Source organism: Uloborus diversus, chromosome 3, assembly GCF_026930045.1.
Source record: "Uloborus diversus isolate 005 chromosome 3, Udiv.v.3.1, whole genome shotgun sequence".
In the NCBI taxonomy this organism is placed as follows: domain Eukaryota; kingdom Metazoa; phylum Arthropoda; class Arachnida; order Araneae; family Uloboridae; genus Uloborus; species Uloborus diversus.
This window is the reverse complement of record NC_072733.1, coordinates 208,638,009-208,663,408: the sequence shown is the minus strand read 5'-3', so window position 1 is coordinate 208,663,408 and position 25,400 is coordinate 208,638,009. Positions and strand designations below refer to the sequence as shown.

Sequence of the window (25,400 nt, the reverse complement as noted above, 5' to 3'; positions counted from 1 at the left end):
AGAAATATAAAAATATTTACAAGATGTAAAAGGATTGAAATCCCAAAATTCACGAACTAAGTTTAACAATGACATGTTTCCCATAAAAAAATGTATTTATTCTTCACTAAAATTAAACATAAAATATGCTAATAAAAGATAGCATATGTGAAAATAACATTTGATTAGCCAAAATATTTAAATATTTGCAGGATGCAAAAACATTGAAATTTCAAACACAAGAGCAATTTTCTGCGAAATCTGAGTAAGTTCAATGTTGTCATGGTTTCCAAAACAATTCCTTGGTTAATTGTTGAAATTAAAAAAAAAAGTCTAAGGTAACATAGGTCAAAATAACTTCTGATTGCAAAAAAAAAATCAACATATTTACAAGATGCAAAAGGATTGAAGTCTAAACACGGAAGTTTTTTTTCCCGATGTTCCATATCGAACACAAGTTCAGAAAATTGCATTGGTGAAATACTTTTACAAAAATTTTAAGCACAACCAGATGATTTAGGAAAGAATTCAAGCACTAAAAAACTTTTCCATGGTTTCAAACCTTTTTCAAGCACTTTTCAAGGTTTTTCAAGGGCGTATAAACCCCGTATTTCTTGATTCAATTGCTTTTTTTTTAATGACCTGATTTCTTCCCTCTTTAATTTACAATAAATTTATAATAAAGAGGGTCATAAGTTACTGTTCGTGCATTTGATTGCTATTAATCTTCTACAAACCCATCTTAATTGGGTCTCCATCTAGTCTAGACGAGGGTCTAAAACCCCATCTGGTCCCATCTAGTACAGATGAAAATAACTATTTTTATCAGTATGGCTCACTCTTGCTAAAAGATTGCCGACTCCTAATTTAGATAATACAGCAAGGGAAAAAACATACAATCTCTCTTAAACAAATTTGTTTATTCTTTGCTACTCGACACCAAAGTTAAATCAATAAACATATCTCTATTCAAGACAAATGCTGCATACTAGGAGCAGATAAGTAATTGAAAAGCATTGCTATTGACCAAAGTAAAAGACTATTACTCATGAACTACATTAATATACATGTTAAATTAACATACTAATGAAAGCAAAATAGCAAAATACTTCATAATGCTCAAACTGCTTTTAAGTAAATGGATGTAAAACATGAACTTTCATTATTTATTTTAAAGCAATACGATACTAGAGAAATAACATAGTTAAAAATAACATTAACACAAATTTAAAAACTTAAAAAAAAAATAACTTACTGCTGAATCAATTTGATTATAACGGGCAATATCTTTGTGTAACGTGCGTAACAAAATCATAGCAACCATTCCAGTCAAGAATAATACAATCACTAGGGAGTTAACAATGCTGTAAAAAAACAATAAAATTAAACAGCTGCACATGAAAACATCACTTTCTAATATGTTTATCTCTGAAGCTGCAGAAATGCCTCAAAATTCAACAATTTTATGAGAACATGACCCAAACTGTAATACTATCTTTCCTTGCACAAAGTTTGAAGAAGAGAGAGCAGAAAAAAATTACCTCTGTTTAAACTACTTTTAAATTTTGAGTGAAACTTGTACAGCAAATTACACTGTGTGGCAAAAAAATTCTTTTGACAGCATTCTTGCTGATTATTACATGAAATGAACCCCGGAACCAAATACAACTTCCCCATCACCCCCCCCCCCCCTCTTTAGAAATGATGGCTCCCAATTTTTTTCAGTTTCCAAATTTTACAGATATAACTTTTATTTAGAGCAGAAAGGAGCATTATAGTAACCTAAATACTCTTCTGAGGGGGTTAGAGAGGTTGAAAAGTTCAAAAGCATGAACACTTGCAGCAAGTTAGTAAACTCACAGGCAGGTTTATCTTGTTTTTTTCCCCCATCCCGGAAAAACTAGGGACAGAATCAAAGAAAAAAATCGCTCCAGACAAAATATCATTTTGTCCATTTCATTCACTTATTTTTAAAAACAAAAAATTCTAGATTAAAAATGAACAACGTAAAAATAATAAATAAATACATTGATTCTTCTCATTGAAAGAACATGTTCACATCAAGTTATCACAAATGCATATTGTATGTACACAAAATTAATCCCAATATTTAGTTAATTTCAAAACTTATTTTTCAGGGTAGCACGTTTATTAAACAGAACATTAAGTTTTAAAACCTTACATTTGTTTTAAAATATAAAAAATTACAAAGTAAATTCTCCCTCCACCCCTCCCCTCCCCCTATGTCCCCATTTCATCGTCTTAATAGATGAAGGATTGAAAGATGTTGGATTTTGCTGATTCATCAAGCTCTGAGTAAATTTAACAGGAACAGGTCATAAGCACAGGAATAATTGCCCACTAATGTTTACAACAGCATGGATTTAATTTTCAGATTGTTTCCCAAGTTCCCTAATAAGTCTTTGATTTTTCCAAAACCTACAAAATCCCTGGTTTTTCCAGGTTTTTCTCTTTTCCAGGTCTGTGGTCACCCTGCTTTAAAATTTATTAAAATAACTTTAGATCAAACAATATTAGTTAGAGCAGAGCTTCCCGAACTTTATAGCCAGCTGACCCCTTTTGTAGACCAATATTCAGGGAGACCCCTTCATTAGAGTGTCTAGATACTTGTAGTTTGCAATTAATTGAACTTAATTAAATTAACCATTACTAATTAAAGGGGAGCATCACTATTTAAAAAACCCACTTGGTCAGTAGTTTAATACGCTTAGAGTTCAAAAATCAAATTTATCAGATAGGAATCAATTAGTAACAAAATTATTAAAATTTAGAATTAAGTATCGAATTAACAGAATGAGTGACAATGAGGTTGTTTTATGTGGCACAATTGGGTTTTAATTTTGATATCTGGTATCTGAATATCAGGATCAGAATCTATACAGCTTCGATATGAATTTTGATGGCTGCATAGTAGGGTGTCCCAAAAAAATGAAAGTCATTTTTTTTAAACGCATACCCTCTTATTTTTTTCCTTTTATATCAAAACCGTTGTAAAAAAAGTTTCATGCAATTTGAAGCACGGTAACCCATGCCGACTTGCGCCTAAAGGCCTAAACGTGTAAATACCACGTGTATTCATAAGCAAGCGAACGCTGGCGACGCGATACTTTGAGAAGCTCAAAACAGCTGTAAATAGCGCACAGAAAACAAATGAAAGCAGAAAACATATGTTCTGGGGGGGGGGAGGGCTATCCGTGGCAATTTTCAAACCGTCAAACATGTCAGTACGAATACATTCTGGTCAGTGAGCACAGTATAGTCCTTCCATAGGGAACGAATCATGGCAGTGGAATTGCAAAGTTTGAAAAAAAGAGATATTTTTAATAGGAGTCGTATAACACCAAACTACGGGCTTGAAATTTCCCTCAAACGGACAAGTTCTGTCTGTTTTGTTTTATAACATTCGAGAAGTAAATTTAACCATCAGTGAAAGCGCAAATCTCGCTATTAGGGAATGCATCATCTTTTGGGAAAAGGCACGCATTCCCACCAAATCGTTGCCAAATTGTGTGAATAAACTTAAAAACCTGAATCAAATTTGAAGAGACTTACAAAAAAATGCAAAGAAACTGCAAGTAGTATTCAGGCAGCGCCAAAAAGACTTTAAGAGTAATTTAAACAATTTATTCAATATTGCACACGCTGATGCACTTCGTTTAATCAAAATAGAGGAAGTTGGGATTTTCTTGCAACTTTAAAGAGAGCCCGACCGACGTGGTCACTTTAGGTGGAGTGGATAAAAAACTGGCCGACAAAGAGGAAAGGGCTCGACTTTGAGCTGTCCAAGAAGAAAACAGGCACATTAAATACGATTCCGCTTCAACATCTTCGGAATTGTATGAACCTGTACAAGAAGATTCCTCTTCGAGCTCTAGTGAAAATATGAATTCAGAAAATTTCCTTGAAACATACAAATCAGTACCTAGAACAAGTTTGTCAGAACCTGGAACAAGTATATTAGAACCTGGAACAAGTATATCAGAACCTGGAACAAGCATTCCAGAACCTGGAACAAGTATTATCAGAACCTGGAACAAGTAAATATGTAATGAGGAGCGATTTTATTACTCCAAAGTCAGTTGCTGAATTGGACAGGTGTCCAAGTATACTAGATTATGTGTTTATTCTTGAAGCTACTATTGATGCACTTGGGTGTAACATTGATGAATTTCCCATAAGTAAATCTTCAATTCAAAAAATTCGAACTGAAAAGTGGAAGGAGCACGAGGAAAGAATAAAAATTGGTTTTCAGTACGAGGTACCATCTGTAGTGAATTTACCCTGGGATATGAAACTGTTGCTTGCTTTGAGTGCTCAAAAATCAAAAGAATATTGCTTATATATAGTTTTTTTATATGGATTTGACGAACAATTCATTGCTGAGTCTAAACTGGATAATTCCACATTAAAAGAATAAAGGCTGTTTGAAAGGCAGTTTTAGCTTGGAATCTCGAAGACAAAGATAAAACTCTCTGTTGTGATACTACAGCTCCTCTAAGTGGTTCTTGGGCTATTCTTGAACTGATATATGAACTGATCTATCCCACTAAAATACAGTGCTAAAGAGGAGCTGCGGAGTTGTTCCGAACTGTACCCTAACTTGAAAAATTTACTTGACTTTTACTGTGCTGAACTTACTAATATTACGGTCAGGAATGACTATCAAGAGTTGATAGAACTACCTATCATATTTTTAGGTGGAGATACAGAAAATGAATTTAAAATAAAACCACCGGGAGCCATGCACGAAGCTCGATGGATAGCTCGAGCGATTTACTCCATAAACTATTACTATTTAGTTCACAACTAAAATTAGATACGAAGGAAAATGAAGCATTGTATGATGTCTGCTTGTTTGTAGCGACAATATACGTGAAACCATGACTTCAATGCATTTTGGCAGTCAAAGCACCCAACAAAGATTTGTGCTTTTTGATAAAAGTGTACGAAAATGTGGACCCAACTATCTCAAAAGCTGCTCTACAAAAATTCATCCAGTGTTTATGGTATGGTCAATAATATTTCATTCCTTGATGTGAAAAAGACTGTCTCAATGCTTAAAGCAGTAAACGATACAGCTGAAAGAGAGGTAAAAATGATGCAAGACTTTCATGGTTTGCTAACAGCTGATGAGGAACAAAAACAATCTGTGTTATGTTGCGTTCAAGAGCAGTGGAAGCTCTATCCTGACTGCAAAAAGCAAACATTGAATTAAAAAATATGTGCAGTAATGTTTCTTGTAGTCTATGATGCCGTGTGTAGTAAGGAATTATACAATTTGCAATCTTTCCACTGTGGTCGCCATACAGGGTTTCAAGTCCAACTTTGACCTCAAGTCGGCACGGGTTCCCGTTATTTTATTGCAATGAAACTTTTTTCTCATGTTTCTAAGGTGAAATGGAAAAAATTTGGAGGGTATGCGTATTTGATTTCACAAATTTTTTTTTCGCCATTATATCTTGGGACACTCTACTGCATAGGTTGAAAAGGTGGATTCATAAAGGCGTGTTGTGACAAATGGAAAAACAAGCATCCCTTTTCCGACGAGAGACACATGGTTAGTATTTTTTTGTTTTCCAGACAAAGTCAAAATGGAGGTAAGTTTTCTGTAAAGTAGTTTTTAAATTGCAGTCTGAGGTTATGTCTACCATACATTCATATTCACATGATGACAGGCTGCATGGAACTGTCCAAGCAGAAAAAGGTTGATCACTTATGCATGATCTTTCAGCATTGTATCTCGATATAGCTGTAAATAGTGCTCAAAAGATAACTAAATGCTTTGAAAATTAAAATTATGGCTTTTGAATGCTAAAGCATTATTTAAATATTGTGCCAGCCATTAAGTAATGTGTTCAAAAAAAAAATACTTTTTAAAAAATATTTTAAAAGAAATAAATGCATGTATGTGTGGTAGAGATTACATTGCTCAAATGCAATTAAAAAAAAAATGATTTTATTATTTTTAAGAACTTTTGTAACACTTTTTCTGCCCAAATTTTATTCAAAACGTGAAATAATTACTAAAATAAGAAATAAAATAAGTCAATTTTAAGTAATATAGGTGAAAATAGCTTCCATGTTTCAAAATGATTGAAAATTTTATAGGATGCAAAAGGATTGAAATATAAAGCACAGCACACAATTTTCGGCGAAAATAAAGAATTCTTTACCCCTTTTATTACCTATTTGCTCTTTTTTTAGCTTTTAATGACTAAAAATGAAAGATGACTTGAAAATTGGCGCAGTTTGGCACAATTGCGCAGATTTTCCACCCCTGGAATAAGCTTGACCACGATTTGAAATTCAGTTGGTTTATTTTCTAGTTGAAGTGGGCGCAATCTCAAGATTCTATTGCCTGTTTTCAGCCAGGGAGACATATTTAGCTCACCCAGTTTTCAGTCAGCAAGATCAGGAGAGCATGATCCTTATTTTATGGCATGCAATATTAATAATAAATATTGTTGGTTTTTCCTCAATATTGTAGGGTAAAACCTGCAATTTACTGTACCATCAATAAACTCCAAAAGATAGGCCAATGAGAGTTAAATAGAATTTGAAAGGCAAATATCTCACTGGAGGGATCTGCGAAGATTTTGTTTTAATTAGCAAATGATTCCAGCTTTTAATATGGAGTGTTGAAAATATTTTGAAATATGAATCAGACACAACACACAACTTGTAACAAATACGTGATATCCTTATAATTTTCGCCATATAAACATCGAAGTAGAGCCTATATTAGTTCAAGACAGGCTTGCGTTGAACTTTCCCAGGGGAGGGGGGGAATTAACTCTATGAAACTTTATTGGAAAACCGCGCCCACTTATATGTAAAAATGAAGAATTTTCAAAGTAAGAGGGGTTATTGACTCTTTCACCCTAACCCCTCAAATGATGTACCTGGTTCAAGAGGTGGTCTGATGTAGTTGATGTGGTTAAAAATATGAAGTATTGCAACGTATTAGGTATGTAGCTATTTTGTAATGTGTCACTCGTATTTTAGGAATTTTGAATAAAACTCTCAAATATCAAGAATCTTACCAGAGCAGAAAAATTAACTCACAGGCTTGAAAATGTACGCAGTAGTTTGTGTTATGCAGTAATTTGATTCCTTTTACTGTAAACATAGTTGACCATATAACATATTTTGGCAGATTTATTAGATTTTGAATAAAATATAACCATTATGTTTCTACCAGATGATTAATTTAAAGGATTTCTTTATTAATAAATAATGCAATCATATTGTATAATAATTCTATCAAATTGCCATAATATTTGTAGTAGATGTCAAACATATGAAAAATCAGTAGATTTTCCTTTCCTCCAATTCATCCATTTTATCGAATTTCTTCTGGAGACTCAGACTTTTGAAAGAAAAGTTCACAAAATAGCAAAACATTCTCATGTGGTTAAATATACTAAAATATTTTTTAAATCAATGAAAACTATCTTTTTTTTTTGGGGGGGGGGGGGTTGTTTTACAACTTAATTATTTATATTTATTCAGGTTATATTCACATATATAATTAAGATTAATAAGCGAATATGCTTTTTAGCAGTATTGCACATATATATTTCTGGGGATGCACTATCCCCATTATTATATACTTCCACCAGCTGAGTCATGACAATCAAATAAAAATGGAGGGGGTGATGAAGTAGCTATTTTCCAGAATTATGAAATGCTGAAATATAGGGCCCTTCAGCAATCTTTAAGGCTTTTGACTATTACATATGGCCATTATAGGGGCCACTATAAACCATATTGAAAAATAGAGCTTATATAAGAAACTTTTGAGCAGGGTCAGAGGGAAGCAGTCGGTTGAGCAGTCGGAGGGAAAATGACAGACTCCAGAGAGATTTTGACATAGAGATTTTGACTCCAACCCCAAAATCAGTCATACTCCAACTCACAAGCACTGGCAGAGTTGCACATGCTTAGGGAAAATGAGACTCTTCGAATTTTAAACCTTCGACTCCTAACTCTGAGTCCTTAACCCCAAAATCAGTGACTCCTACTCTGCAGCCAAGCTTTTGAGGGTCAGTGAGAACCTTGCTGGAGTTTGGTTTTAAAAGTTTTCAGATTGGTTAAGAAAAATATATTTTCTAGTGAGCAGTCAATTTCAAAAAAGATGAACTGAATCAAAAACCTACCTGAACCATTGAATATTCGTATGAGGCATAGATTCCAAGATATAATCCCAACGAGAAGACCACTTAACAGAATTGTCTTTCTACAATAAACAGTATTAGATTGATTTATGAAAAATACAAGCTAAAACGTTTTTACTACTATTAGAGACATTAACACTATTTCACTAAAATGTATCATTCTTTAGTTTCTGTATACCAGGGGCACAAGTGGACTCAAGTAAAATTTTTTGAAGACAGAGCAAAATTTTCAAAAGCTCGACCCCCCTCCCCCTAAAAACTCTTCAAATATGCATACAAAAATCATTGAAATAAACCATTTGAAAACTTATTTTAGTATAATTTTTCAGTTTTAGAAACAGCGTTTCCAATCCCGCACCGAATTTGTCCCACAGGATTTCAGGATTGTAAAATGCCAATCCCGCGGGATCCCACGAGATTGCCTTTATTCTTCAAAAGATTAAATTTTTATGACAGAGAAAAAGTTCTGCTCTTTAGGACGGACAGCTTTTATTACTTGAATTTGTAGTCTTCTTTAATTCCATGCAACAATTGTAAAGCACTACTAAGTCAGACCCCAAATAGCAACTATCGTTTGGTAAGCAAAAGTGTGCCGCTCATATGGGATGGCAAAGGAATCTTACTCTAAAAATAAGGCCCTTAATGAAAACACATGCTGTGGCTCCACTGCAATTGGTTTTACAAAAATTAAGAAATTTTGGACAGTTAGAAAAAAAGCTCTGCATTAACTTCATCACCTTCTGAAACAGATTTTTTCTTTTCTTAAGCTGGGTTTTTGCTCAAGAACTGCAAATTTCCAACAAAAACGATGTCTGTAGGATATGTGTTTTGCTGTATCCAATTTAACTTGCATTGATAATACCTTTGTTGCTTCATTCATTACAGCAAGGGGTGAATGCTGCTTGATTTCGCCATTTTACCAAGTTGCAGACTCAGTAAAAGTGTTTGGATAACTTTGCTAATTTTACTTCTCATTTTAAAGAGGAATTCAAAAACAAGAGCAGCTTCAGGGGTGTGCACGGGGGGGGGGGGAGGAGAGGGGCCACTTGTTGGCTCGGGCCCGAGGATGAAGGTGGCCCAATATTTTTTTAATGTTGGGTGAAATATAGGAGTAAACAATATGAAGGGGGTCCCGTAAGTTATTTGTGACAGGCCCCAAAATTTCTGTGCAAGCCCCTGAGCAGCTTAACTTACTGCACTGTCATGAGAGTCATCCTGTGTTTCATACAAATTTCTGTCACCCCTTTTAAAGTCATGCCAAATACATAAATGTCAGATTTTTATTTGTTTTCTTCTTTAGAGTGCACTTTTTGTAACTTTTAGGTTTTGAGTGCATTACTAAAGCTTACAGAAGGGCTCCAAAATTGCATTCAGGTTACTCAGCAGGTTTTAGAATATGTTCTCTATTTCTCTCACTTTCTCTATTTTTTAAGCGTAATTTACTGGTTTTTAAATTTTAGAGATGGATTTAAAATGCTTATAAGTTATTTGCATTTTTTCAATTGATGAACGTATGAAAATTGAAACTTCGAATGAGAATACCAATTCATTCACAGAAACATATACTCTACTTTTATTGTGTTCTGAAATGGTAAACCCATTGTTGGTCATATGACACACAGTTTTACTCGCTTTTTTTTTTGCAGATATACGAGGAAGAAGATTCAAACTTCAGACGATGCTTGTGAAAATAATTGTTTTATGAGCGGCAAAAGCTGGAAAACACTTCAATGGAAAAAAAAAATGTGGGACCAATTCCGCTAAAAATCCTGTGGGATTCGGGATCGGAAACCCTATTTAGAATGTTGCCAGACCAAAAGTTTTGGAAACAACAACCCAAAACTTGTGGAAATGTTGGAAATTTTGAATCACAAACACCCCTGTTATATACAACACAAACTATTGATTTACTTATTTACAAAATTAACCACTACTAACATAAATCCTAACCCTCATAACAAAATCACTACACAAATATAATGTAAAATATATTGTTATGAAAGATTAATGACAAAGAAATCAATACTGGAAAAGAAAGCTTTTAAAAAATTGAAGATCACTCTTCTGAGATAAAAATTGCTTCCCCCCCCCCACATGAAATTTTTCGGTGTATGGTGAGGAAAAGGGGGCTCATGTGAATACGGGACACATGTGAACATGGTAGTTTTACCAAGATTGCTTCAAGCAAAAAATCTGCAAAAAATCTCAATTAAGGACAGTATCAGTTGCACCTCTTGTACAAACATTTAGAGCGATGAGTCATTTTATGTTTCTATGGTGGCAACTTCTTTGTTTTCGCATGTGTGGAAAAAATTTTATCACTATCTTCTTCACATGATAACATTTTTAAAACTAACTGCTAATCTAAATCTAATTATTACGAACCATTGTATGAACATTTAAGTAAATTTATGACAATGTTTAAATTTTTTTATTTAATTAAAAATCATTTATTTTTGCAAATTAGCTCTAAAGTAGACGATGGGGTACTTGTAAACACAACATCAAGGGGTACAAGTGAACTGTTTCTATAGCTGCTCTCCTTAATATTATTAGTGTAGGATATTATAAGTGTCATAAAATGCATAAATATTTATAATTATTATTTCGCTATAGTAAGTTTGTAACTTTATTGTCAATTGTTATTAGTATTAATAAACATAAACAAATAAATATTTAATTTTTTAGTTTTTAAATTTTTTGTTACCTAATATTTGTGTGTGTGTATATATACACAGTCCAGTCACATTTATTTTTATTGCCAAAAGGGGTATTATATTCAGAATTTTGAATTTGTCTGATATTATAGGAATAGTCGCCTTAGAAAAATGTTATTTGAATAACAGGTAGTTGAAGTTTCTCTCCCCCTCCCCCCCCCCCCCCCGAGGACTGTAAAGAAAGGAGAAAAATTATTCAAAATGATAGCTTTTAAAAAATAAAAGATATAATTTTCTTCTAAAACCACCTTAAAGAAACTATATACAAACTTACCAGAAAAGTGATTGAATATGTGTAATTAATATGGATCACATCATTTGAATTTAATTTGTTCGGAATATCCATTGGGAGAGCATCATTGGCACAATTCTTTTCAGTTTGGTTTTTAAGACTAAAAATAAAATATATTTATAATTTATGATGAAAACATGATGTAAAAATAAAAATATTACAAGAAAAGTTATGAAAAGTTTAGCCAGTGAAGCAAAAATAGCAATACTACACAAATAGTTAAAGACATAAATCATCAAAACTGTAGGTGTAAGTACAATGTCAAACATATCAATATATTTTTATGGTGATGACAGAAAAATTAGCCACCTTGTTGCAATAGCTCAGATACCTAAATCTAAAGAAATACAGAACACTTAAAATCTTCAACTGCTTGGTATAACTCCATGTTTGTAGAATCATTTTCTAGATGGAAAGTGATTGAAGAAAAGAAACATTTCTCAAACTCATTTCTTGCTTTGAAGACTGTGGACTATTCAGGTCACTGCTGGCAGGTTCTATGCAGGCTGCAAAATATGACCCATGTTTCTCACCCAAAACATCCAAACTTGATCCCTGGCATGGGCTATGGAAAGGAAGTCACCATATATTTTCTGTATGGCAATTTTAAGGCTTCATGCACAAAAGTAGGGAGCATTATTACTGGTGCTGCAATCTTTCTCCAAGACTATGGGGGTTTGAACCCTGGCATTTGGATCATAGGAAGAGCATACCATATCTCCCATGCTATATGGCAATCCAAAGGCTTTTAACTAACAGTAAAACGAACTTGGACAAAAGGTTATTGCTGGCTGATGTTTTGCTTGACACATTTAAGAATGAATCCGAAAAAGTCAGGATATAACAGTTCTACATGGATCATAATCACAATTCTTAAAAAATAGGGCACCAATCTCCGATTTGATGATCTTGCTTTTGGTTGACTAGTCTTCCTTGCTCTTTAGAAAACATCTGGTTGGTGCAACCTGTATTTGCTGCAAGGCTCGCTCAGATAGCAGTCAAGGTATGGCAAAGTACAACACCATTCTTTAGCACAGCTTTACATAGCTAGCCTGAAAAGATATTACTGAGATTTTTTTAATGTTACATTTTACACTATTGTGGCTAAAGTCCCCCCCCCCCCACTCATGACTTTTCTTTTGCAACCCCTTGTCTAATATAAGAGAAGAAAACGAAGAATTGCAAGACCTTTTATGCTCTACTTTTCACAGCTTTTATAGAAATTTAAAGAATAAACATCATTTAGTAGAGTTTTCCTCTTCTTCTTACTATAAAACATACCATTAAAAATGGAGGGCAAAAATAATTTTTCAGTATTGAGGGGAGGGGGAAAAAGACACCTCTGTGCTAGTCCCTATGCAAACAGCTAAACCAACATGTTATTAAAAACACACTTCATTATTTTAAAAAGCAACAAAATAAGTATATGACTGCACAGCAGAAACTTCAGTTTTATACAAACGAATGGAAAAGCACATGTTATTGCACATCCTCTCATAGCTTCTAATGAAATCAAAATCATACTTTTTCCAATTCTGAATGAAAATTGTGTAGTCATGTGATTTTGGTTGCTGAATGTTCCTCATGAATGAAAGAAGAGAAAATCCAACAAAGGGAGAAATTAAACGGACTGATGGCACAAAACACCAACCAATTGAAACTAGTTTCCTTCCCCAACCAGTAGGTTCAGAGCTAAGGCAAGAGGAAGGTGTTTAGGCAGAACATATAAGAAAATTGCCTTGATTTAACTTTTAAAAATTTTATGCACAATTCAAGGAATTTTTAGACTAAACAATCAAGTCCCATTATCACAACATTTGAATGTCACGACACTATGTATGTCCTGTCACTTTTTTCTGAAATTTTAAACTAACTATATATTACCTTAATGTTAAGTGGCTCCATGGATTACTACTGGATTTCATGATAGTGTTTTATTGTGAAACTTCAGTAACCAAAATACTTTAAGCTTTTCATACAGGATCAAAATTTTCTTTACAAAGAAAATTCCTTTGGCAAAGTATATATACAATAAATACACCTAGAAAGGTTTATTGTAAGAATTTCTGACAAATGTTGTTCCAATGCAAGCATCCCTCTGGGGTGCCGATGGATGCCTTGTCAAGAATGGTGAGACAGGTATAAGAGTTCTTAAAGTGACAGGGTTTTACTCTTTGACATGAGAAACAATTCAAAAGAGTGCAACGCGGATTAATTTGAAAACTGGAATGTATAGAAGAAGCAGGAGAAGAGAATGATCATAACTACTCATTTGTTGTTGAAAAGGGAGGATTTGGACACCAGGATCTATTAGTTTGAGGTCAAAAATGAAGTTTTTCAATTGGTTCCTTTCTTGCTGATAATACACTACAGTAAAGCATTATATATACTCAAGGATTGTCAAAAATTCTAATTGCAATTCAAGAAACAAGAAAACTCTAATTGGAATATATTTTATAGTAAAATTTTAAAAAATGGTTTCTTATGATTTGAGAATTTAGTCAAAGTTTGAAAATTCTGTTAATTGAATCTTTTAATGATTTTTCAAAAGTGCAAGTCTGAAAAATTTGATCACATGTTTACTAAATTGATTTTTAAGAAAAAATGATTAAAAAAAAGCCACCTAAGGAAACGCTTTAGATATAACCTTTTTAGAACAAAACACAACCCCCAAAATCAAGTAAAAAAAAGGTATACCTTCTTGGACTAACTTTAACCCTAACAATTCTGCCACGCTTATCCTTAAAGCCAACTCCCCATGATTCTTCTTCTCCACTATGGTATTTGATGACAATATCCACATGATTGAAAATATAAAATGTATCAGGCTTAGAAAATGCATTCTATAAAAGGAAACAAACATTTAAAATGTAAAAGCAAAATGAAATAAATACAAGTAGGAGAACATGGGGGAAGTGAAATGGTGAAATATTTACTGTGCTTTTAGCTCCACCTGTCTGGTATTGTTTTAACTATATAGTACCATATGTAGTCTATTCCAGTCAGGAAAAAAATTCAACAAAGATTAAAGCATTTGGTAATACAGGCAACTTTAAAATTTGATACTCATATTGTAATAGTTTGTTCTAAGTCAAAACTTATTTTTGTTGCCATAAAATGATAAAATACTTGTTATTAACATTTTAAATATTAATTGAGACCTCGTAATATTCAATGCAGCAAAAATTTAGTTAATATTGAGCTTATTTCTATTTTAAATAAATTGTAAAATTAGTCACGTACATACGGGACAAAGTGAAATAGTTTGTTTCATTTACTCTCTCAATCATTTAATATATATCACTTCCGTTTTCATTTATTAATTCATTTAGCAACTCACTTATTTAGTCATTCATTCAATTATTTTCTTATTCGTTCTTTTACTCGCTCATTTATTTTTCTTCATATATTGATTTATGAATTTCATTATTTTTTTTTCATTATGTTTTTATTTATTCAATCAATTTTTTATTTACTGATTCTTTTGATTGAAAATATGTTTTATAATCAAATAGAAAATATTTCATTAGAAAAATATTTTATTTTTCACTTTGCCCCATGGGAAAAAAAAGGGAAAATGTTCCACTTTTTTTTTAACGCTCAAACTTACTACCAAAAATAAAAAATACTGTTTCAACGCAAGTTTTATTATAAAGTACAATGTTTTTTCTTTATGTACTGTAATTCAAAAATTATATAATTTTCGAAATGAATTTCCAACTTTTTCATTTTGAAAAAACTCAGTCATATTTCACTTTGCCCCACATTCCCTTACTATAAAACAATAACACTGAAAAACAAATATTCACTAATTTTCTGTTCCTCAATGTACTTTGAGTGTTTCTTAAAGATTTCAAGGTGCTGAAAAAAATTATGCTAGCAAAAATTTTTCTATCACCCTCTAATTGTAAGAAATTTCAATGAAACGTTTTGTATTATATAGGCTATTATATAGAAGTTACAAGTTAATTACATTTTTCTTTTAGATGCATTTAATCCATCCATCTTTTTTTACTTATTACAGCTACAAAACATGTAACAAAGAGAGTCGAAACAGAATTTGCTTATTTTGTGTTTGCAACCTTGAGCAGAGGGTGTTAGGTGTTCTGTATCATTTAGTTTCATGCAAAGTTACGGCAAGATGAATTCTTTCAGTGCGTGGGCACAGCTATTTCTTTCCTGTTAAAATCCATTTACATTAATGTTTAGAAGTAACCTATTTTCTTTTAAAATAATTGAAAAATGTCTAGAGGTTGTGCTAATGAACCTGATTGGGTCAATCCACCTCCACCGTCATGTGCGAGACGATTGGACTATTATTTTACCAAAAATTTGTTATAAAGTTTAATATTTTTAAAAACCTGGAGATATCACATTTTCTTATCTTTACATTCAGTACAAAGAGAGGTCAGAGGTAGTTATTACATATTTTTGTTGCTTGAACTAAAATTAATGTGCAAGAATCATGTGAAGGACATCTGAAGTCAACCTCTTATCATTTACTACAGGATTTAGTTAACATTTCTGCTCTAATAAAAATGCGATGGCAAAACAAACTAAGGGTTTTTAAAAAGGTTTTAAATGAAACACACATAATTTCCTAAGAAATGATAATTTAAACTGATGAAAAAAATTCTGATGCATATTATGTGCAGAACAGAGTTCACATGCGGGACATTTGCTAATTTTATACAAAAACATATTTTTTAAATGTCAGAAACTGAGTCAATACATAAAACAAAGTATTTGCTAAACACTAAAAAAAGTATTTCAGTGAAGAGTATTTATAAATTAATGAGCTGTTAAATGAACTACTAATGAACCATTTTGAACATGAAATGAAATAGATTCTAAAGATTTGCTCTTGTAATTTGTCCGGCATTTATACTAAATTTCATGCAGAAGAAGCCTTTTCTGACGAGGTTCACATCATTAGTTAATCTCTGGATGCCTCATATTATTCTTGAGAAAGGATTTTTTTTTTATTTAGTAGTATACAACATAATAGGACAATTTCTTTTCTTTAAGCCTTATATCACAAAACACCATGCTTGTGGAGACTGGGGCATGTTTTGTGTATAGCTTTGCTAAAAGACTGTTTTGAGCGATATGGGGGGGGGGGGGTCAGAAGAATTCGAGTAACTAGTAGATGGCTCTGACTGTGAAGATTCTGAAGTTCGAACAGAACATAGTTTTTTGCACGATGCAACCCCTTCCTGTCACGCTCATATTATTTTGTTGTTGTTTTTCTAATGCTGCTTTCTTTCTCCTCCTTTTCCTCATAGATTTAAATCCTTGTATCTCTATCAAATTAGTAAAAACTTAGTTAATAATTAAATATTTAGTTCTAACTTTACAAAGTTAATAATAAAGACATATTTTGAAAAAAAATTCCATTCGGATAATGAAAACAATTCCTCAAAATCCTTGGACATGCTATGCATTAAAGGTTTTCCTATAATCGAGGGATTTAAAACTTTTCCTTTTTGGTTATTTTGCCACAATCTGTGGGGGAAATTTTGCAGATTTTTTTTATTTTTGTTCAAGCCTGATTGTTGAACACGCCTGACTTGATGTAACTTTTATTTTTGAGGTAGACCATGCAAAGCCGGGCGACGCAGCTAGTAAATAATAAAATCATCCTCTGCCCTATATAGAAACAAATATTAAGTAGTGAAAAACAGAAAGAAAGAAAAAGGAAAACTTAATATTTAAACGACAAAATATATTTTTCCCACAAGTAGTTCTTACATAGAAAATATAAAAATAGTTTTACAGTGAAACCTGTGTAAGTTGACCGCTTGTGGTGCAGTAAGTAAAGATTAACTTAGACAGGAGGTCAAATCACAGAGTTTGATCTATATAATAAAGGACTAATTCTGTTCCTGTCAAATAAAAGTCAACTTAAGACATGTGATCAACTCATAGAGTTTGATCTATATAATAAATGACTAATTCTGTTCCTGACAAAGGCAGTCAACTTTGACAGGTGGTCAACTTTACAGATTTTGCTCTATTTTGTTACTATTATATTCATATGGCATTATAAGTAGGTGTGTTTTAAATAATCTATAACTAAACTAAAAATAATTATTGAAGTACTTTGAGCATTCTGTAATGAAAATAAACACTTTAAAGACTAAAAATATGTTTCTCAGGAACGATTGATATGATTGCATAAAAATAGTTATACATATGTAAAATAAAATTAGTTCTTACTCCAGAATAATATATTGTAAAATCTTTAAATACGTGGAAAAAAGTGTCATTCAATATTTTCAAGTTGTAACTGTTTATCTTACGCTGTTTGTATATGATGGCACGTGCGGGACAGTTTTATTTTCAGAATTTTCTCCAACTGAAGTTTATTTAAAGTTCTAAAACTGTCATAGAATAAGCATACCTGAAATAATTTACTTTAGAAATAACAAATAGACAAAATAAATAACTTTATGCTAACATCAAATATTCATCTTTTGTGTCACATGCGGAACACAAAAATTAAGCTTTTTGTATGTGTTAGTATAGTTATTAGGATGTATCTTGGACCTTAACATTTAATAATACAAAAACAATAAAGTTTAAACTTACCTATAGACTAGATTTTAAAAGTTTAAAACTTTTTTTTTAAACCGAATCAGAGCTTTAAATCTGACTCTGAAATGCAGCATGCTTGCTTGCAACTAGACTCTTTCAAGGGAGAAATCTGTAATTTCTCGTGCTATTGTACATTTAGCCATAATACAAAATAATTCAACATAAACCAAAAACTTTGACTGATGGTCTATAATGAGTCAAATACTCTTGCTTCAGCAATACCTGCTCTTTCTGATAGAATCTAAGTTTTATCTTTCCTTTGATTGAAATATAAAGCTTGTGTTAGCAGGGCTTTGTATGTTGCAAGAACATATTTTCGTGCTACCTTGCACTTCTGACGAAGAATATTTAGGTTAATAACTTCTGAAGTTATCAAGCTTTAACAGTGTTTTAGAACCGCTAAAGCAAGAGCTACTCCAACTCTGTCTGATATTTCTTAACTGTCATGGTTTGTGAAATCAAACGCAATTCAAGAGCCAAGAGTATTTTTTCTTAAAGTTAACTTATTGAAGAAGCATTATTGGAAGTTGAGGCTTGTGAAAGAGACTGAGATCATCACTGCCATCAGTATCCAGTTTACTTAGTGAAAATGAAGTCAAAACTATAATACAATATGCAGTGTTCTTTATAGGCTGCAGCTGCAATTTCTCCCTGAGCAGTTGTCTCCTTAAAGTACCTCGTTAGGTTTATTCACTGTAGCGCCATGGTTCCAATAACCACTCCTTAAGCAGTACTTTGATAAATTTGAAAGTTTTCTCACTCGTTTTTTTTTTTTCTTTTAATTTCCTCTTCTTGGGACCAATGTAGTAATCAATTACATTGCACTTGCAAAATGAAATGTTAAATGATAGTTGTCTGGCACTGTGACTTTAATTTTTAATCTGGTATTTTAGGGCGAGATTAGAAAAGATTTTTATACATTTCAAAAAGTAACTTTTAAACACTTCTTTCACTTGTTTATGTTCAACAAAAGGAATAGAAGCTTTAAACCATATTTCTTCTATTTAATTACAGCCACGTAAACTATTTCTCTGTGCATTGGTCCTATCTTAATCTCACCATCACATTTCCATTTACGACAGTTCCAATCATACCATTTGATACCTTTGTAATTTGGCAAAATATTTCATTTGATTATTGCATGAATCACCAAACAATGGTCATTTCCACCCTGAACAAAGGTGATCCACGATTCAAAAAAAAAAAAAAGTTGGGCAAAAGAAACATTCACTGATTAAAGCTACATACAACTCACGCATGGGCTCACATTTATTTCTCGACTCTTATCCAAGGAATTCTGATGGCTGAAATGACTGGTAGGAAGATAAAGATGATGATTTTTGATAACTTGTTCAGGTGTAAACAAAGTAACATTTACTGTTGTTGCAATTATATATGGCACATAACTAAGTACAAGAATCGAAATTACAAACTGACTGTTTAGGCAAAAAGATTTGTTATAACGTGATAAAATTTCACACATTAGTTTAATAGCATTTAGCACCTATTTTATCCGGTGCCCCCAAAAATTTAAGAAAATAAATAAAATGACCCACCCTATTATTTATCTATAAAAATAGTGAATTAAATATTTGCTAGGGGAAAAATGGGATTTATTGCTTACTTACATTCATTACACAAGCATCCTTGGGTTGTCCAGCAGAATTAACATAGCATCCCATTGGAAATCCCGTTGAGCAAAAATGTTGATTTCCTTCCACTAAGTAGCACCATGTTATAGGCATGTTATCCACAATCCTGATCAAACATAACATTGATGTAAACAAAAACTCAATTTTGAATCACTTCCCAGTTAAGAAATAAAAATATATATCAGTTTAAGAATAAATAAAATGCTTAACTGCATAGATTGATCCCAACCATATGTGAATCAAAGACCCAGTCAATTGATAAGCGTAACAAAAGAGAAAACTTCTATAAAATAATTAAAGTCAAATGTCTTACACCTAACATACAAATACAATCGACTCACTTATCAGGTGAATTACTGTAGTCAGGGTTTGCACTAGGATGCAGAATTGTGCAATTATTCACAATTTGCACATAGATTGTGCAATTACTCAAAATAATTTATGTGGATGGATTGACCTGCCTGCAAATGAATTTAAAATTAATTTGCAGGCAGGTCAATCCACGCCGAAACACCTAATGTCATGTACCGTCATGTCTCAAATTTGGTCTATTATTTTTTTTACTAATGGATATCCGCGAGATCTGCTCTTTTCTTTTTTTTTTAAGGTTTTTTTTGAATAAAAACTAAGCTTCGAAGAATTTCTTCAAAAATTCGATTTTTTAACACTTTTCAAAGTTGCCTTTACTATATGAATTTAGAAAAATCTAATTACTTTATTTTTCAACCAATTAAACGGAAATAGGTATCAATTTCAAGAAAATAAAAAATTTCTCTTTCAGTATAAAATAGAGAAAGTACTCTGTGTAAACAGCAGAGAGAAGCCACTCCTCATCTAAAGTCAGTTTTTATGCTTTTTCAATCGGGAGATTTAATAAGTCATATCCCCAGAGAGTATCATCTAGCATCTGCACCACTTTTTTTTTAGTCTAAATAAATCATGTTCATCCTATGTTCAAAACATTAGAAGGGTGTTTTTTGCTCTTTTGAAAAACAAATACTTTCTTTTGCAGAAAATTTACTTTAGATACAAGTTTTCTATAACTTAAAAGCTTTTTTGAGCTTAAAAGAGCCCAAAAAGATTTCAGAACAATTAAGACAGGAATGTCAAAGAATAAAAAATTGATTTATCAATGATGAATCATTAAAAAGTTGCTCACTTCTGGAAAGTATTGCGCAAAAACATCCACTTCAGACTTGACAAAAAAAAAAAACCTTTTGATTGAAAATATACTAAATATTAAGAATAATAATTTGGAGAATAGTAAAAAAAACATTTCTAATGGCCTAATATTGCATTTTTTATTTGACATTAAAAGACAAAAAAAAAACACACTATTAAAAAGTTAATGTGAACTTGTTTGGATTGTGTAACACTCGACAATGATCTTCTCCTCTTACATCTATACTAGTAATATAAAGCTGTAGAATTTGTTTGTTTGAACGTGCTAATTTCAGGAGCTACTGGTTTGAATTGAAAAATTATTTTTGTGTTGATAGTCCATTCATTGGGGAAGGCTATAATAACACTTAGGCTACATAACATCACGCTATGACCAATAAGAATGGAGCAGCAATAAAAAATATTATGAAAATGAGAAAATTTATAATATATTATAAAATGCTTGGAACGCAGAATATGCGTAGCCACAGTGGCTCTACCTGAAAGTGTGACCTTCGTGATCCAGTGAGCGTATGTTAGAGTTAGCCATGAGGCAAATCTCGAGGGTACTTTTCAGAGAAAATCCTAAACAATGTAAAAAAAAAAAATATTTTTTCCATATCATTGCCCTATTAATTATTAACTAATAATATAAATCTGAAGAGTTTGTTCATTTGAATGCGCTATCTCAGGAACTACTGGTTTGAATTGAAAAATTCTTTTTGTGTTGAATAGTCCATTTATTCAGGAAGGCTATAGGCTATTTTTTAAAATTAGATAGATCAAAATTATTTGTAATTGCAAAGTAAATGTTTAATTAATTGTTTAGTTCTATGAATCCCAAATAGATGGCGGGGTAAGTTACCCCTTTAGAGCGCGTTGGTGGACAGTGTCTATAGCTGCGAGAAACCATGCCCATGCTATGCTGTTGTGATCAGGAAGCAGATTTTTTAATGTTTATTTATTTTTATTTTTTTTATGTTAAGGTACATAATTTGATTTTGTAGGTTTTTCTATTGGGTTTTGTTTTACTTATTTCTTCAACGTTTGTATTTGTTCTTATAGTTGAAGATAGTTACTTATCTATGTATATAATTTGGTTTGTTGTATTATTATATTGTAATTGTTCTTTATAACGTTTTTATTACAGTATTGTTTATTTGGTGAAACAATTTAAATTGCAGGGGAAAAAACGCTTCACTCACTACAGGGCAGGATTACAGTAGCATGGTTACTTGGCGCGTTAAGCGATGAACTATGTAGTTGAAGGATTATTTTGAGTTTTAAAGCTACTGTTAATATTTTTATGCATTTTGGAAAATAGTTTTAAATTCCAAAGAGACTATTAGGTTTTTGACACAAAGGAAGTGTGTTCCTCTGCCATCTTTTTAAAGAGATGGCTTTGTATTTGAACATTAGCTCAAATACAAAGATTTTAATTAAACTAAGTTGTTCTGCAGTTTAGAAAAAATGTAAGATAACTTAATTGAATTAAGATATAGAGTACATCTTGAAAATAAATACTGTCAGCATAAGCATGCTTTCCATTTACTGTAAAATCCCGAAAGTACCCCCCCCCCACTATTTTCAAAACAAAACTCTTTGATTTCAGAAGGGGGGTTATAATCGAGATTTTTTGAAAAATTAACCAAAATAATAGTTTTTTGTAGTATTAATTTTAGAGTACAGAAAAGAAATAAGTAAATAAGAGCGAATGATTTTGCACCTTAGTTGGCAAAACCCCTATAATTTATCGCTTGAAAATAAATTATGTGCTGAATGCAATAAGGATACAGTAAAAGAAGCAAAATCTTAATGTTCTTGTTTCAAAATAGAAGCAAAAATCACAATCACGACCTCAAATTTGTTACGAAAATCGTAATTTCGAAAACTGCGCATTACAAAATTTGCGAACATAAAAACATACAAATCTTACTTGATTTAGTAAAATATACATTTCTGACAACCCTAAACTCGTTCCAGTACTTTATTTCTCCTTAAAATCAGGTTATTTTTAAGTTTCGCGGGACTTTTCAAGCAATGCTTTTCCAAAATGGCGTCTCGTTTTCAAAATGGTGTCGTGTTGAAGATTGTTTATTTTCAAAAGTCAGAACAAAAATGCTCCTTCGAAAATAAACAAAAAGCAGTACAATGGCACAAGTTTCTTTTGCAATACATATGAACAAAAAAATTTAAAAAAAATATGCCCTTGCATCAAAAGGAGTCTACATATTTTCCAACGAATACACCAGAGCCTTTTTTTTTTGTTTAAATCATTGTTTTCTTTTCCTTTTTTTTCTTTTTTTAGATAAGAAAACCTGCACATGGAGGGGGAAACTAAACCTCTGTAAAGGCTTTCTCAGTAAAGCAGAAATGTTACCTTTTTTTTGGAGGGACTGGCAAATGAAGATGATCGGAAAAATGAAAAGTGAAGATGATTTTTTAGTGAGGGGGGGGGGGAATTTGGGATTTTAAATCCACTTTCCACAAAAAAGGAGGGGGGCTATAATCGATAGGGGGTTCATTTCGGGATTTTACGGTAATGTTTTTTAATCTAAAAAAGCGATGTGTTGTGGTACTTTCAAAGCATTAGAAGAATGATGTGTACTATGATCTATTTTAAACTGTGCTGCTTGCATTATGAAAGGAACGTAAACTGCTTGTACCAGTACCAGGTACAAGCAGTAAAGGCAAAATCATTATAAGTTTAGAGATTAAATTAAGTTTTGCAATGACCTTGTTGTTACCTAAATAATTTGAAGTACACTCACTATCTGAAAAATTGATTTATTATGACTACTTTGACGAAAAAAAAAATTCTTTTGGGTAAGAAGTACATAACTTTATACCTGGTATGAGTAAAAGCAATTGTCTGCATTATTTTAACAATGCAGATTATTTATTGCTTTTTAACTAGGTTCCTTCAGATTCTTTCACTCATTATTTATTGCTTTTTAACTTGGATTTGGTTTTGTCTCACTCCATTTTCAAAAATTAAAAAAAAAAAAAAGACTGAAATAAGTTTGGAAACTTTCACCCTTGATCACACATAATTTATATCATTTTACTCATTTAATTTCAGACACATTAGAAACTTATATAGGCATACATGACTTCTGATCTAATCATTATTCAAAAAATAATGAAAATAAAAATATGAAAGTAATTTTTCAAGGAATTACCAGTGATGCTGATAGTTCTTTACCATTCCTTTCTTCAAGTTGTTCAATTTTTCAACATCTTCCTTATTATCTAAGTGATAAGTCTTCTGACAGACAGTAGCACAAGTAACATCTTTTAAGAAACTTATCTAAAATATAATGAACAAAATAACTAAATGAAAAGGATTATCATAGCTGGCTGAATTTATTATTTAGGATCAAACTTAAAAATTCAAGACTTTTTAATTGGTAGAAAAAGTTTCAATACTGTATCAAATCCAAATAAAAATTTTGCTATCTTCTTGGTACAGATTTTGAATAAAAACTTTTCTAATTACTATTTTTTTGGTCATTTTACATAGAGACCAAAGCTTTTATCCACTACTAAGTGACGTGAAAGGCAAAATCAATAAAGTTAGTTTTACAATTAGTTGACGATTGATGAGAAGTCGAAATATGTTGTGTAACCAAAATATTAATATATTATTTTAAAGAAGCATGGATTTTATCAATTTTTCCCATTTGAAACACTAGATTAAGGATATATCTAAAGAATGCAAAATAAAAAAAAAGAATATTTATGAGTTAAAAAAGCGCTTTCATATTGTTATTTTGATTGCTGCTTACATAGATTTTGTTTCTATTTTGATACTGTGAAATGCTTTCCTGGTAATATAAAGGAGAATATAATTTTTTTTAAGGTTGACAAAGAGTTGACATATTTGTTTACTATATATTTTTAAATGTTGCTCAAAAACAAACCAAATCTTACATTATATGGGGATGGCCTTATTCTTTCACCAAAGACAACTTGACCTAAATTTTCCACTGGAGAGTCGGATTCATCAGCAGTGCAGAAATCAAAACTGAAATTTAAAATTATTTCTTGAAAAAGTTCCTTTTTTTTTGCTAAATTCTGAATATAAGGAAGGAAAAGAATGAAAAAAATGACATGTGAACTACTATGCAAAAATATAGCTTTTCATACTCGATACATTTCAGAAATAATAGAGTTCACAAATACCTTGAACTTACAGCATTTAACACACTTTAGAGTCGTATACAGGGGGGTCCTTAGGGTTCCCCCCCCCCTGAAAAGTTCGGTTTGACATTGAAATAATCGTTTATATTTTTAAAATTCCAAATTCTTCCTCAAACTTCAGGATGAAAGTTTTTAAACACTCCCTAAAATTATTTTCTGGTTAAGGCCCTGACACACTTTGAGACCTAGTCTCTGCCCAATACGTAAAAATTTAACGCATGCAACGCCCACCCGTGACGTCACTTTTACGTACGCAACAAAACTCGCTAGTCTCTGCCCTTTCTTACCGGACGCAAAAGGCAGTTGCCAAAACGCGAACGTACGGTAAATTAACGCCATGATTTTTCTGGCGTAAACCTTTCGTACGTACGTTTAAGAGTCAAAACAAAGATGGCTGCTGTATTCGCAGCGCATTGAGTTATGTGAAACTTACTGAACTATTGGAACTTATCGAAGGAAAAGTATTGAAGAATCATCACACGCGTTGGATATTTTTGATGCAAGGTTTGTCAAACTTTATAAATAGATCAAAAGTTAAGTGATTAACGCCACAGAAGTGAAACATTGCTTTCCCTCCTGTATAGAGGATTACCAGCTAATT

At 32.0% G+C, this 25,400-nt stretch overlaps 1 protein-coding gene across 1 annotated transcript in view; it reads right to left on the bottom strand.

Moving 5' to 3' along the window:
* LOC129219409 (transmembrane 9 superfamily member 2-like) overlaps positions 1-25,400 on the bottom strand; it is a 55,356-nt gene that overhangs the window by 18,602 nt on the left and 11,354 nt on the right. The window contains exons 3-9 of the mRNA XM_054853798.1: positions 24,530-24,623; positions 23,779-23,906; positions 19,412-19,541; positions 13,884-14,029; positions 11,169-11,286; positions 8,160-8,239; positions 1,235-1,343 (exon numbers count right to left, since the gene is read on the bottom strand). Of these exons, the coding sequence (XP_054709773.1) occupies positions 1,235-1,343; positions 8,160-8,239; positions 11,169-11,286; positions 13,884-14,029; positions 19,412-19,541; positions 23,779-23,906; positions 24,530-24,623 (805 nt within the window). The remainder of the gene's footprint in view (positions 1-1,234; positions 1,344-8,159; positions 8,240-11,168; positions 11,287-13,883; positions 14,030-19,411; positions 19,542-23,778; positions 23,907-24,529; positions 24,624-25,400) is intronic.